At 42.3% G+C, this 13,701-nt stretch overlaps 1 protein-coding gene across 3 annotated transcripts in view; it reads right to left on the reverse strand.

Annotated features, from left to right (window-relative positions):
* Positions 1–11,726, reverse strand: part of CDC14A (cell division cycle 14A) — a 59,323-nt gene extending 47,597 nt beyond the window's left edge. For 2 of the 3 annotated variants that reach the window (XR_010610597.1, XM_065669549.1), the window contains exons 1-2: positions 11,118–11,726; positions 9,929–10,019 (exon numbers count right to left, since the gene is read on the reverse strand). Coding sequence is in view for 2 of the 3 variants with exons in the window: in XM_065669549.1 (XP_065525621.1) it covers positions 9,929–10,019; positions 11,118–11,223 (197 nt within the window). In the remaining variant the exon portion in view is untranslated. The remainder of the gene's footprint in view (positions 1–9,928; positions 10,020–11,117) is intronic. The other variant, XM_065669548.1, reaches the window with a different exon arrangement.
* Positions 11,727–13,701: the final 1,975 nt, after the last annotated feature.

The raw sequence follows: 13,701 nt of genomic DNA on the forward strand, positions 1-13,701 counted from the left end.
CATCCTAGATAAAGGTTCTACAACTGCTTGAGATGAGAATATCATTAGATACTATGAAGAATAAGCTAAAAAGACTTCAGAAGTGATAAAACTTATTTAAGTTTTAATCCAGTCTTGATCTGTCTGAAATGGAAGCTTGTTTTTTTATCCCATTCTCAACTATTCCAGTGATTACATATACGCTGAACTTTACATATCAGTGTTCCCCTTTGTCCCCCCCAACCTTCTTGTCTCTAGGTGATTATATTCCAATATAATTTATTCCAATATATTATTTGTTTTATGTCTTCTGATTGTTCTTGTTTCTCTCTTCTAGATTCTTAAACCTTGACATTACTTTTGAAACAGCAACCACTGTCCTTAGAATAAGAGCTAATAGCAGTAGTGTATACAGGAAAGTTGTTGCACAATAAGGCTAAATTCCTAGTGGGGATTTACAGTGCTTTTCCAAGCTAGCCCTTTGTATAGGCACCTTCACAAGTAATAGCAGCCTTTATGTTATACAGTTTATGACACTTTCTGGAGCTTTTTCCTCTCGCCTCCTGTTGTGCGAAACCACTCATAATTTAAGTTGCAAGCTTTCTCCAACAGTTCTCCTTTTTGTGTATAGAAGTCTTTATCTTGATGCTCTATGAAAATTTGTTGATGCACATGTGATATATTCCAGTGAGAATAGACTAAAACTGCTTTAATCTGCACTGCCTGTAGCCTTTTGATAAAGGAGACAGGACACTTCTTGCCTACTGACAAACAAAACAAGCCATCTGAATGTGTTACTTGGGGAATGACAAAGGAAATACATGACTATGTTCTACAAATTCTGGACTTTGAAGGAGTGAAAACTTCCTGAAATCAAATGACAGAATAGGTGGTAGTACCATTCAAGCCTTCTTCCGTATAGCAGAAGGTTTATTTTCTCAGGAAAATTAATTATGTTCCAGTTAACTAAGGAGAAGACCTTTACTTTGAGGGCAGTCACACATTGGGAAGACATCCCTCAGAGAGGCTGCAGAATCACAAACCAATTGTTCAAGGCTCTGAGCAACATACTCTTTCTGAGCTTGCTTTGAGCTGGGGGGCTGGATTAGAGATCTCCTCTCCAGAGGTGCCTTCCACTTGCAGTCATTCTGCTATTCTAAGTCATCACAAGTAGAAGTTTCTGATCTTTTAGGTGCTTATAACTGATCACTGTCTAGGATGAGCAGCCTGCCTGTCTCACCAATGCTATGTCATTATCATCTGCTTTACAACAACAGAAGTGTTTCTTAAGGTTCAGTTCAACCCTTCAGTACAGAATATTATGGCATAATGCTTAATTACAGAAGTCCATTAGCTGGGTCAGAGACTAAGCTGTCCAGCTACTAGGACTTTATTTGTAGGTTGCACAGATGTTAACCAGCTCACAGGAAAATTGGAGTGGCAGTAAAGCAGGGTTAAACCTTAGGATTCCTCATCTTTTCTTAGATAAGTCTACTATATATAAGCAAAAGTTATCTGTGCAATTTTTAATAGAGATTAAGAGGATGAGATGGAACTCAATTGTCTAAGAAGGACAAGTGTAAGTTACAGCACAGAAGTTAAAATTGGAGCTCTAACAACACTAGTGATTATAGATTCTAGAGAAGCTATATAGAATACATACTAACATCTCTTCCCATTCTGCTGCACTAACACCTTCTCTAAAGCAAAAAACCAGATTTATTTTGTTCCATTAACTTTAGATTATTATTTCACTTTAAAATATGATGAAAGAGTAAAATTTGGGATTTTAATGTTATTTTGTGACAAATACTTTCAAAAGAATTGTGAAAAAGTATGGAATAGGATAGTTACTAAAATAGAGAATACTTTTAGAACCGGTGTAAGCAAAGTAGCTCAAAGACAGAACTGAATACACAGTTCACCTAAAGCACAACCATGATTTAGGATACTAAGTTCATTTGCTAAAGCTACATCACCATGAAGTCAGATACTCACTTCTACTTTTCCACATGATTAAACTCAAACTAAAGTGTAGGAAAAGCGCATGAAAATTAAATTACAAACCAATTTATCCACAACAGACAAATTATATACTTAATTGGTGGGGATAAGGATAAAATACATCTGAGTGTATCCATGAAGTAATTTTATTTCTACAAAATACAGCTCCTCAGATTCTCTCAGCCACCAAGCCACTATCTTAGGCTGACTTTGTCCATCACTCATTAAGGTATGCTATGATGTTCTTAAGCGGGGAAAGGGAGAGGAAGTATTCAGTTTTTCTGACTCTGGTACTACCACTGTTTGCCTGCGCTGCAGAAACAAGATGCTTCTCAGAATCCAAACACAATTATAAAGGAAAGGCACTTTTGGTCACACATGAACACTGGCAATTCCCAAGCTATTTACATAACACCATATAGGCACTATAAACCAGCCATTGACTTTATTGATGTGAGGGACAAAGGTTATTTGTTACATGTATAATTTTAACTTTCCTCAGTTAATATCCCTAAATTGGAATAAGCTTGGATGTCCTTTTTTTAATGGGGCTAAGTGAAACAACTGACTTACAAACCTCCAAACCAAGGAGTTCTTCGAAAGATAATACAAGGCTCTGTACTGAAGTCAGTGAACTCTGAGCTACAAAGCCCTTCTTAAATTTATATCCTTAGAACTAAAGTTTCTGACATGTTTCAACTCATTACTTTTAGTATAACAGGCCATTTCTGTACTTGAACTAGAGACACTTAATCCTGACTCACACAGAGGATTTTCTACTTCAGAACAGAATTTTGACAGAGAGTTCAATGTAAGTGGAAGCTGGGAAACAGGAGCTGCAGGGAACAGGAAGAAACGACACACCAAGTCATCATCTGACTACAGAATTTTATCTGGCAAAAGCTGAAGATAAAAAATATAAGTGGTTAATCTTAGTGTCTGAAAACAATTAAAATACATATTTTATTTCCAGCTCTTTCACATTCAATAAGACTTTCTTTGTATCTAAATGTTCTAATAAACATATCAGCCAGTTAAGAGAGACAACCACTTACCATGGAAGTGGGAAGCAGCTATGAGGATCAGAAGGCAAGTATGATATTAATCTACATTTAATTATGTTTTGTTTCCATCAACTACTTTGAAGATAGCTTAAATTATTCTTCACCCTCATCCCATGAAAACATGTTGTCCCTACGCTTCTCAAGCTAAGAAGTAGCAAAACTCCAGGATATGCTAAGGGATATTTAAATACTTCAAGAACACTATCACGATGCTACCTGGAAGCAGTAGAACACATTTCTTGTACCTAGGTTCTCCTAGAACTACTCATCCCTATGGGTTCTTAAAGCATCAGATCCAAGGTATTTGCTGTATTGTATCATAGGAATGGCCATCCACCTAGAAAGATCAGCCCATAAAGAGCCCACTAGTCCACTGTCATGAAAAAATAACTATCCATTCTTCCAGGGAAATTAATGGTGAAAGAAATGTAGTACACAACTCTAGGACAGCAACTCGTTGTTGCCAACTGTAGTTCCATTGGATGCCACATGAAGGTGCCATGAGTCAGTTCGAGCCCTGAGCACCTTTTGAATGGCAAAGACATTTCTTACTAAGCATTTGAATACCGCTGACCCTGGTACAGCAGAAGAATGAAACAGCTCTCATATCTTCAAGTACTGAATGAAGCCTGGTTATGGTCAGTGAATCAATACTATAGCATGGCAGACTCTGAAATGAATTGCTAACTTCCATTAACATCACAGCCTACCTATGGCCAGGGTAGCAAGTTATCCTGCAAAGATAAATCACACTTCTTAGACTTAACCCCAGAAGCCTGATACCTTTTCCCCACAGATGAATACACCAGATCAGTAGTTTTATACTGTCATTCACATACGCTTTTGTGATACAGCAAAGGAATGGATGAAAGGACAGGAGACTGCTACCTGAAAAGCTATTTCAGGGTTATTCGTGACAGAAACTCAGTGTTATTGCCACACTGAATGAGGGCGTGCATGCATCCTTACCAAGCTGCAGGCATTTCCAATAGCTTAAATATGGTCCAAAGCCTAATCATCATACTGGGAGGGGGGAGGCGCAACAACTAGGACAGATCCACCAAGTCAGTTCTAACAATGTAGTAATGCTTAGGGGGGGATGATGTTACTTGTGTGGCAGCTTAGCCAGTTATTGGCTTAGTAACTTGACAAGAGGCACAGTTTAACAATTGCAATCATTTTCTAGAGTATGGGTACAACTAGTCCTTTAGGTAGGAAGTGTGCCTTCTTGGGAACTAGCAACCATATAAAGTCGTTTTTCTGCCAAAACAGGAGCATCCCAAGCTTGCAAGTACTTAAACCAAAAGATTAATCACAACAGCTCCAGGAACTACCAGAAATGCAGCTTCCTAACTGCAAAACTATGTTAATTTTGTAACATTTTACAAAGATCCAGAAATTAGAAAGAAAAACATTTTCCACTTGCTTTTCTCTGTCCCTTTCCTGGGCTCCGTTGCTACAACATTTGGGTCACTGCACTGTAGGGCCCTTGCTGTATGCACTCTAACTAGCCGTTAAGCCATACAAGAACCAGCTACTGCTGAAGCACCCAACTGGCTGCTCCATATAAATGCTTCAAATCATAAGCTGAACATGTGCCCATACAATTAAACTTCCGGATGAAAGCCAAGAAGATCAGTCCACACACTACAACCTAACTACCAGTCAGGAAACCTTGGCTGCTTCATCTTCTTTCTCCAACTCCTGTTTCCTAGAGTGTGTTTCTCCTTCCTGCTTCTCAAGAGCACGAAGAAAAGTGGGATGCCCACTGTAGTCTCTCCCTGCTTTAGCCCCACCAATTACAGTAACACATGAATCGATAGGAGCTTTCTTATCTGGGCTGAGACATGACCCCTAACACTTAATACTACTTAGGGACTGCACACTTCTGAATAGACAAAGGATGATACAGCAAGTCTAAGGCTAGAAATAATACATCACCTTACTGCTTGCGTCTGAAGGCAGGAATAATGTAGAGGCTCTGGACTACCTAAAACACCAGCTACTCCACTTCCCCTTGTATGTTTCAAATCCTTAAGATTCCGACTCTTCAAAATCCAACAAGAACACAAATCCAAATTATAGATAATTAAAGAGCTATTCCAGATAGATGCATTTTTGATGCAATGCTCCTTGATGTAGGAACAAACTGCAGGTGAAGAGGCTCTCCCACAAAGTTTGTCATAAGGGGTTTCCTATATTAAGCTATGCACCCACCCAATATAAAACTGGAGCCTAGAAAACAGATTTTTTTTTTTTTTTATCCTGCTGCCCTTTCACTGCAAACAGAAAAATTCAATACTTTGGGTGACTGTTTTTTTTTCTATACAAAGAAGTGAAGACAGCTATGGTAAAGCAATGTGTGCGTATAGGACTTCTGAAACTATTGGACTTAAGACAACACAATAGGTGTTACAGAATAGCACTTTTCAAGTTTCAAGCATAAAATTATGTCAGTAGTTTATGTCTGGAGGAAAAAAAAAATATGCTCTCACTTCTTAGATCTTCCAATTTTCTTGCTCACAGTGAATTTAAAATCTCTTATTTTAAGATGGAAAACAAAATAAAGCCACAGTACTATTCTTAATACTCGTGTAAAAATCAGACATATGAAAGCTGGTACCAGCAGGTTTTTCTGCTCTGTTTTTACATTTACATAGACAGAAGTTATAATTCAGAGAATTTCTTTTTTTTTTTTTTTGTGGACTTTAACTTCCTAAGTTATCTTGTTCAACAGTCACATCCAAAAAGCTACTGATGTGGACAAGAAGCTCCCTGTTCCCTGTGTGAAGTGACAGCTGTTTGTTGTAACAAGGCTAAGTTCAAGTTTTCTTTTTCCTTTCAAATGATATAAGCCACAGAACAATGGAGAAGTTCAGGTTTTGTATGCAAGTACTGTTACTGGATAGCCACAGAAAAGCAGCATTTAGCCAAAGTAAAAACAAACAAGTTAACCCTTATTCTTCTCACAGGAGGGAAGCTGCTTCTTTGCATATACACAGACAGTGAAGGAAGCAAGTCCTACAAATCAAAGTCCAAACAGTGCTCATTTAATAGTGCTGTAGCTAAGCATTTAAGGGTGTTACTCTACTGCTGCTGGAACTGAAAGCAGCAGCTAACATTAACACTGCTATGGAACAGGCAAGTAATATACTATGACTTGAAAGAAAGTGTTAGTGTAAAACAGGATGTACAGAGAATATAGCATTAATTTTACAGCTGCTCACATGTCAGACTAGATCTGCAAAAGCTGTTTACACAGGAGATCCAAAGTCAGAACAAGTGACTGAAAACAGTAGGATTTATGAAAACTGCCATTATAACTTATCAGTAAGGGACTCCTGTTTCTCATTATCTAAATCTTAATTTTGTTTGAGAAAACTACTCAACAACAAAAAGGACTTAAAAGGTTGCTTTGATAAAAATGTGAAAGCCGAGTTAACCAGTCAAGCGTAGTATGCTCAAACCAGACCTGTTTACTGAAAGGTGAAACATGAAAGAAGCTATTCTTAGAGAATAAAAAAGCTGCTTACTAGTGCCTAACTCATTAATTGAGGTCTTGCCAAGGCAAGGCTTGTCTATTTGCCAACTGACAGCCTTCATCAAGCTGGATTATTTCGCATTAACTCCATTTTCCCGAAATAATAGTTACCTGCATTGCATTACCCTGAAAGACTGTATTCCCTTACAAGCAGCAGTGCAGCCTTTCTCCTTTCTCAGGAGGGACCTCAGAGTCTCGGAAAGAGACTGACAAAATCTTACAGAAACAGAACAATCAAGAAAAAGAGAATTCAGAATTGGATAGATTCATTCAGGTTTCTTGTTCCCTCAACCAAGGAATTTACATACCATCAACTGAGGAATTTACATACCATTTCCCTAGCATAATAGGTTCAAGGTTAAATTGCAGCACATTTAACTACGACAGTGACAGTTCTAGTAGTGAGCTCCTAGTCACCCAGCATTAGAGATGTTCTTAAAAGCATTTAAGCCTATCTTTATTATTTTTAAAAGTGTGAATGTTTAACTGAGACAGTTATGAATTCATGAGAATAGCTGACAACTTCAAGTGAAACTGAAGGCTAAAGTGCTCCAGCTTTTACGTAACCACACCTTGTGTACAACTTAGTGCTAAACCACGTGACAAGCTGCAAGAGCACGTCAGCATTTATCAGACCAAAGCTTCGACCCAGCACAACAGCTGCTTTGTTTAATAAATGGGGTATACTATTAATGTACACTATTACTTCCTGATGCCTCTTCAAGAGTGAGGAAAACAAGGGAAGCAAGGCAGTGAGATTCTAAGTACTATATGAGCCGGTAACACGCTCTGTGTAATCTGACAACCCTGAACCTACATACTCACGCGGTTTTCAAGATCACATATCACTGAAGCGAAGGTAAACTGACACCTCTGTAAAGTCAGCTAAATAACTTTCTCTAGCACTTCATACTTAGGAGTTATCGCTAAAGTTAACAGAGTAACAGCCCAAAGCTGTTTACTTCCATGCACAATGAATTATCTTTGCCTTGTCACTAGAATGATGTATAACTAAACAAATAAACAGTTGTATTAACAAAACTAGTTGTGTGCCTCACAGCTGCTTAGGATTGTGTCCCTGAGTAGACATCTCCTCCTTGTAACAATCTGAAAAACTCATTTGATTAAAAGGCAGAAGTGGTCATGAAATTCTGACAAGCAAGAATGAAGGCTCTGGAAACCACTGTTCTGAGACATAGCACTTCAGCACTCACTTCCAAGTAGTTTGTTATCACGCAGCAAGTATTTCTGATCACTGTGAGAAATAAGGCTGCATTTCTGAGAGAATGAGCAGCACATCCAATCTGGTGTATTAAGATTACACTCCACTACTACTTACAGACAGGCACTGATGTCAGGCCCCTCACTTGCTGTACAGCCTGTGAAACCTAACAGGCTGACATCAAAAAAAGGAGATCTGGCATGGTTTTACTACCAAATACTGCAAACACTGATAGCGATGGGTGCTGCAATACAAATACCAGGGGAAAGTTTAGCAGCGTTATATAACGGTGTTAGGTTATTACAGAAAACTCACCTAGTAACTGTCACTTAATTTGTATCTCATGTTTCAGAATTTTGAGAGCACAAAAAGGGAGTGTACTATTATGGTATCAGACAGAGGATGATGCCTTGAAAAAAGGCCAGTTAGATTAGGACCTATGCATTCAGAAAACACACTGCAAGTTACATTATCCAAAACCTTTAGGTGTGCCCTAGAAGATAAAGGAAACTTTGCTTCCTCCCATTACCTTGTAATTCTATCTGGTGTCAAATTAGACCTTGGTATGTGGTTAACAGGTAATTGGGTTAAGGACTATACTCACTGAATTTCCTTTTCCCATCTTCCCTCTGCCTCCCCCCAGATTTCTCAGTTGGTTTGGTTTTGTTTTGTTTTAAATATGATAGTGTCCTCACACTAAATACTCCAGCTACAGTCCTTGGTTAGTACCATCATCTGTAACAAGCAGTGCAGAACTGCTCCACCTTCCCACCCCCAAGATCAAATTGCACACAAGATTCATTCACCCTTACTTGAAGCATATTAAGAATTAGAAACAATACTCCTCGGGTCAAGCATAACACAGAAGTCTTAGAGATATGAGATCCAATTTTACTTTCATTAAAGAAAGTGGAACATCCACGCAATGCAAATTGCTCAGGGCCTTCCCAGTCGAATTCTGCTTTTCTGCTTTTGATATCAGGTCAGCCTTGCCTCAGGGTACTCCTGAGGTCCCTTCCAATGTGAATAAGTTAATGATCATTACAGAACCTACTCCCAACCCAAGCAGGTAATTACAAAAGTTAACTTTGGAAGTGAATCATTGGGAGCTTCACTAGAAGACACAAAGCTTAAAATAATGAAGACTCAAAACATGCATAGATAGGAAGCCCTAAAACTGTAAGCTGTGCATAGAAAGCAAGCTAGAAACAAAGTAAGACTAGTTTACAGCTTCACAGAAGCAGCACTGAAGTCACTGGAGAAGGGAAGGAAGAATGGCTGATGCTCACAAGTTCTTCAACTTGTACAGACAGTTCTATTTAAAATAAGACCACATTTTCTGTTTCAGTTTTGCAGCAAAACCCTTGTTAAGAGGCTAGATACACCATCACAGGTGAAACAGATGATCTGGGAACACAGCCTAGAGCAGCCACTATTTAACCACAGCAGTTACTTTGTTTAGTGTATTTTATGTTCTTTAACAGTGTTCAAACTATAGCCAGTTTTACTTTTGGCCTTCTGTGTGCTTTCATTGTCTTGCAAACACATGAAGCTTTTACTTCAGAGATATACTTTCTCTGCTGTTCTACAAAAGCCAACAGGAAGTACCATCTCAAAACCTTCTACAGACTTCTAAATAAAAGTTGCAGATTTCTTCAAATGCACATTTAAGTTTTGCATTCTTATGATTCTGTATAAAAGGCAAACATTTCATACTCTTCACACAGGAAAACGCACACAAAACAAACTATTGTTTCATCCATTCGCACCAAATAACAGTCTTCTATTTAAGACACCACTTAATAAGATGTAATTAGTCTTAAGAGATCTCCTCCACCTTATAAACAAATCTTACAAAGCTCAGAGATCCTTCCCCTAGGCCCAACCACAATTTAAGCCATTTAACTGGCCTTGTAGCTGGGTTTGTGTTTTTTAACATAGCAATCTTGTTAAACTAGTCTCAGCTAGTGTCTAAATACATTCAGGATAACTTCATACTCATGCTATGTGCAAGTAGCCAAGCGGGGCAACAACACTCTACAGAGTATTCAAGTGTTTTGGGAAGAATCTCAGGCAATCACTTGGAACATGCAAAAGACAACAGACCGCAACACTTACTTTTCATAGACCAGCTCCTCGTCGGTGCAGAAGTAGTGGGTATTTACGGTACTTTTTGGTTTATTCCTTAAAGTAGCAAAGTACAGCCGATCTGAAACAGACAAGGGCAGTGTTGCAGGGTAGACCAAGCAGCTCAGTACTTCTCCACGGCACTCCGCAGCCCTGTCCTGCCCCACCACACAACAGGCACAGCTGAGCCATTTCTTGCCCAGGCAACCAGGAAGCCACCAGCATCCTGGCCTGTACCAGCACCAGTGCGGCAGCAGAGCCAGGGCAGTGACTGTGCCCCTGCACTGGGCACTGGTGAGGCTGCACCCTGAATCCTGTGTTCAGCTCTGGACCCCTCACTACAAGAGAGACATTGAGGTGCTGGAGTGGGGCCAGAGAAGGGCAATGGAGCTGGTGCAGGGCCTGGAGCACAAGTGTGATGGGGAACGGCTCAGGGGCTGGGGGGTTCAGTCTGGAGCAGAGAAGGCTCAGGGGGGACCTTATCGCTCCTACAACTGCCTGACAGGAGGATGGAGCCAGGAGGGGCTGGGCTCTGCTCCCAAGGAACAAGGGATGGGGCAAGAGGAAACGGCCTCAAGCTGCACCAGGGCAGGTTTGGATGGAGCTGAGGAACAATTCCTTCCCCAGAGGGTGCTCAGGCATTGGAACAGGCTGCCCAGGGCAGGGCTGGAGTCACCGTCCCTGCAAGTGCGCACACACCGTGGAGACGAGGCCTCAGTGCCATGGGTCAGTGGTGGCCTTGGCAGTGCTGGGAAACGGTTGAACTGGATGAGCTTAAAGGGCTTTTCTAACCTAGTGGACTCCATGATCCTTTCTCTCCTGCGAAGAGCTGCGGCGGGAGTGCGAGCACCCGCTCAGCCCGGCCGGACACCCCTCGGTGCAGGGGGGCTGGGATTTCTGACTCACAACACAGCCACACATAGCAACAGGTGCCGGCCCCGCTTCTCACCGGAAAAGAGAGCAGGAAGGAACCGCTCAGGCGTGCCCCGCGGCGGCCGAGGGGCCGGCGGCTCACGAAAACCGCAAGGCGAAAAGGGCCGAAGCCGAGCCGGGCACGCAGCAAAAGCCCAGAGAGGCGGGAAAGGGGAAAAAGAACAGCGAGCCTCCTTCCCAAGGGAGGCTCCGGCGAGTGGCACCCCCGCGGGCAGGGGACGGGAAGGGCTCCCCGGCCCGTTCTCACCTTTCACGAACTCCGAGGCTCCCCCAAGCACTTCAGAGGCAGCTGCCGCCGGCTCCATCTTAAACAGGGCGCGGAGCAGCGAGGCACGGGGAGGCTCCGAACTCATGGCGGGGCCGGGACGTTCTCTCTGGGAAGCGACCCGCTGCCCGGAGGGGCCGCCCGCTTGCCGGGGGCCACGCTACGGGAAGCGCCGCTGTCGCAGCCCGCATAGGAACGAGAGCGGAGACGAGAACTAGCTCCGGGACACAGCTGGCGCCCGCGGGGACTCCAACTCCGCCCCGCCCGCAGCGCGGAAACGCCCCCGGATAAAGAGGCAGCGGGCGGTTACCAGGCGACCAGCGGCGCACTACCAACCGCGCTAAGAGCCTTTGTTTCGGCCGGCCCGGGGCCGAGCCGCGCGAGTGACCAGCCCTCCTCCTCCTCCTCCTGTGTCCCGCCCTCGCTCCTTCGCTCTCCGCGTCCGCCCGGCCGCTCCGCCCTCCGCCTCACAGAACCTCACCGCCCGGCGGGACTCCACGCTCCGCCCCAGCCCTGCGCTCACTCGCACTTCCCGGGGCACCAGGACCCTGTGCGCACCCCCCCGCCCGAGGCAAACGGCCTGCAGAGGCAGAAGCACAGCTTGCAGGGCCTGAGGCGGAGCTGGCACCTCCGCGAAGGGGCGGGCGGCAGGCCGCCCCGGGGCGCAGGGGAAGCGCTAGTCCCGCTTCCCTCTCTGGGACACTTGTGTGCGCGGGGCCCGGCCCCGCCCGGCCCGCACCACCTCTTCGGTTGATTGACAAGGGACTCGCCAATCAAAAGCCGCCTTCCTTCCTCTCCAACCAATGAGCGAGTGGTGCCTGGTGACGTGCCCTCGAGCGGGGTTCTTCTCAGCGGAGATCTGGCGTCTTTGAGCCGTAGGTAGCCGGTCCCTTGCCGGCCGCTGTGGTTTATGTCAGCCGCTGGGCGATGAAGAGTTTCGTATAGCGCTTCAAAGACACTGGTAAAACTACACAGAACTACTTTTCACTTTTTTTTTTTTTGTCCCAAAAGTTAAAGATTGATTTTTTGGTGGTTCACTTACAAAAGCTGAATTAGCTTGTAGTCTGCGATTAACTTTCCACCAAACAAACAGGAGTGTTGAAAATGTTAGAAATGCCTTTTTCCTACCAGTCTCCCCTTTCGAAAGAATTGCTGAGTGCCAAGCAGGGCGGGCTGTCCATCTCATTGTTACAACTAACCAAACAAAACAAAAACCAGCCCTGAAAAACCTTAAAAACCATTGTAATGCAAAGCAGCATGCAGCCCTGAGGTTCATGTTATTATCACCATGTTTTCCGAACACTGTTAATAAGCTCCTGTAATTACCAGTTCATATAATTGATTCTAAGTTGTTTGTAGATGAGGCTAAATACAAGTGTGACTTCTCACTTTTTATCTAGTGTCATAAGCACTGGATGCTCTGATACACTGAAGTACTACAGAAAATACTTTTCATGCAGTTGTAGTTGCTTATTTATTCTGTGTTTGTTCTAATAATGTGAACCTGTGTTCTCACATGGCTCTTTTTTGCCTCCATTTTTTATAACTCCAGAACTAATATTCTTAAGTAAGACTGTTTGGGCCTGATCCTGTGAACTTAGGTAAGAAACCTTATTCTCAGAAGTAAGTACTATTCCATACAAGATGCTTGCAAGACTAAGAGCACTGTCTTCTGTAACAGGAAATTAAATAAAGGTTGTTGGGGGCTATTTGCTCTTTATGGAAATCAATGTGCTTATCTTTTCCTGTATTGCTCAAGATTGCATACATTTATAGCTAACCCTTAATTAAATATTTAAATTTTATTTGTAAGCAATTTTCTAAGGGGTAACATATCCCCAGTAAGAAAAGAGGTATCAATGTATTTTCTCCAGAACCATTGTTTTTAACAGCCTTTTTTACTCAAACTTTCACTACAGTTCAATGTAACATACATTTCTAAGTCTGTGCTGCACTCTGCTTGAGGGGTGTCTGAATGAGCATACTCAAAATTGGCTTTAACAAAGCTATCTTGGGCAACAGAAGCAAAGATGGAGCAGTGTAGCAGGCTAGCTATCCAGGATCCAGGATCCAGAATCCCTAGATACCTAGTTTGTGTTAAAGCCTATTATTTGTAAAAGTCCCTCTAGCTAGGCTAGTAAATCTAGGAGGCAAAGGTGTCTAGAAACTGAACCCCACTGTCAAATGTTATTTGTATACCACTTATATAGCTTTTGTAAAATTTACAAGCATTGGTTTGGCTACATACCACTTATCATTTGTGGCAATTAGCTGGAACCTTTGTAAGCATAAAAGGTGCTTAAAATAATCCTTCTCCCCTGTAAAAATATGCACAAAATAACCTCCATGTTTTTTCAGTTCCAGGGTTGTATCTCATAGCTTTTAGTATGATTATCTAATGCAGCTCATCTTGCAAAATGCTAGCTTTAGGAATGTTCTCACCTCTTATAATTTTGTCGATTTTAATCAATTCCAATTACTATTTTTGACATTTGGTGATACCAAATACCAAGGCTACAGTGACATCTTGTGGCGTTTTTTAAGCTGCATATGAAGTAATTTTCAT

This window comes from Lathamus discolor, chromosome 3, assembly GCF_037157495.1.
Source record: "Lathamus discolor isolate bLatDis1 chromosome 3, bLatDis1.hap1, whole genome shotgun sequence".
In the NCBI taxonomy this organism is placed as follows: Eukaryota; Metazoa; Chordata; class Aves; order Psittaciformes; family Psittacidae; genus Lathamus; species Lathamus discolor.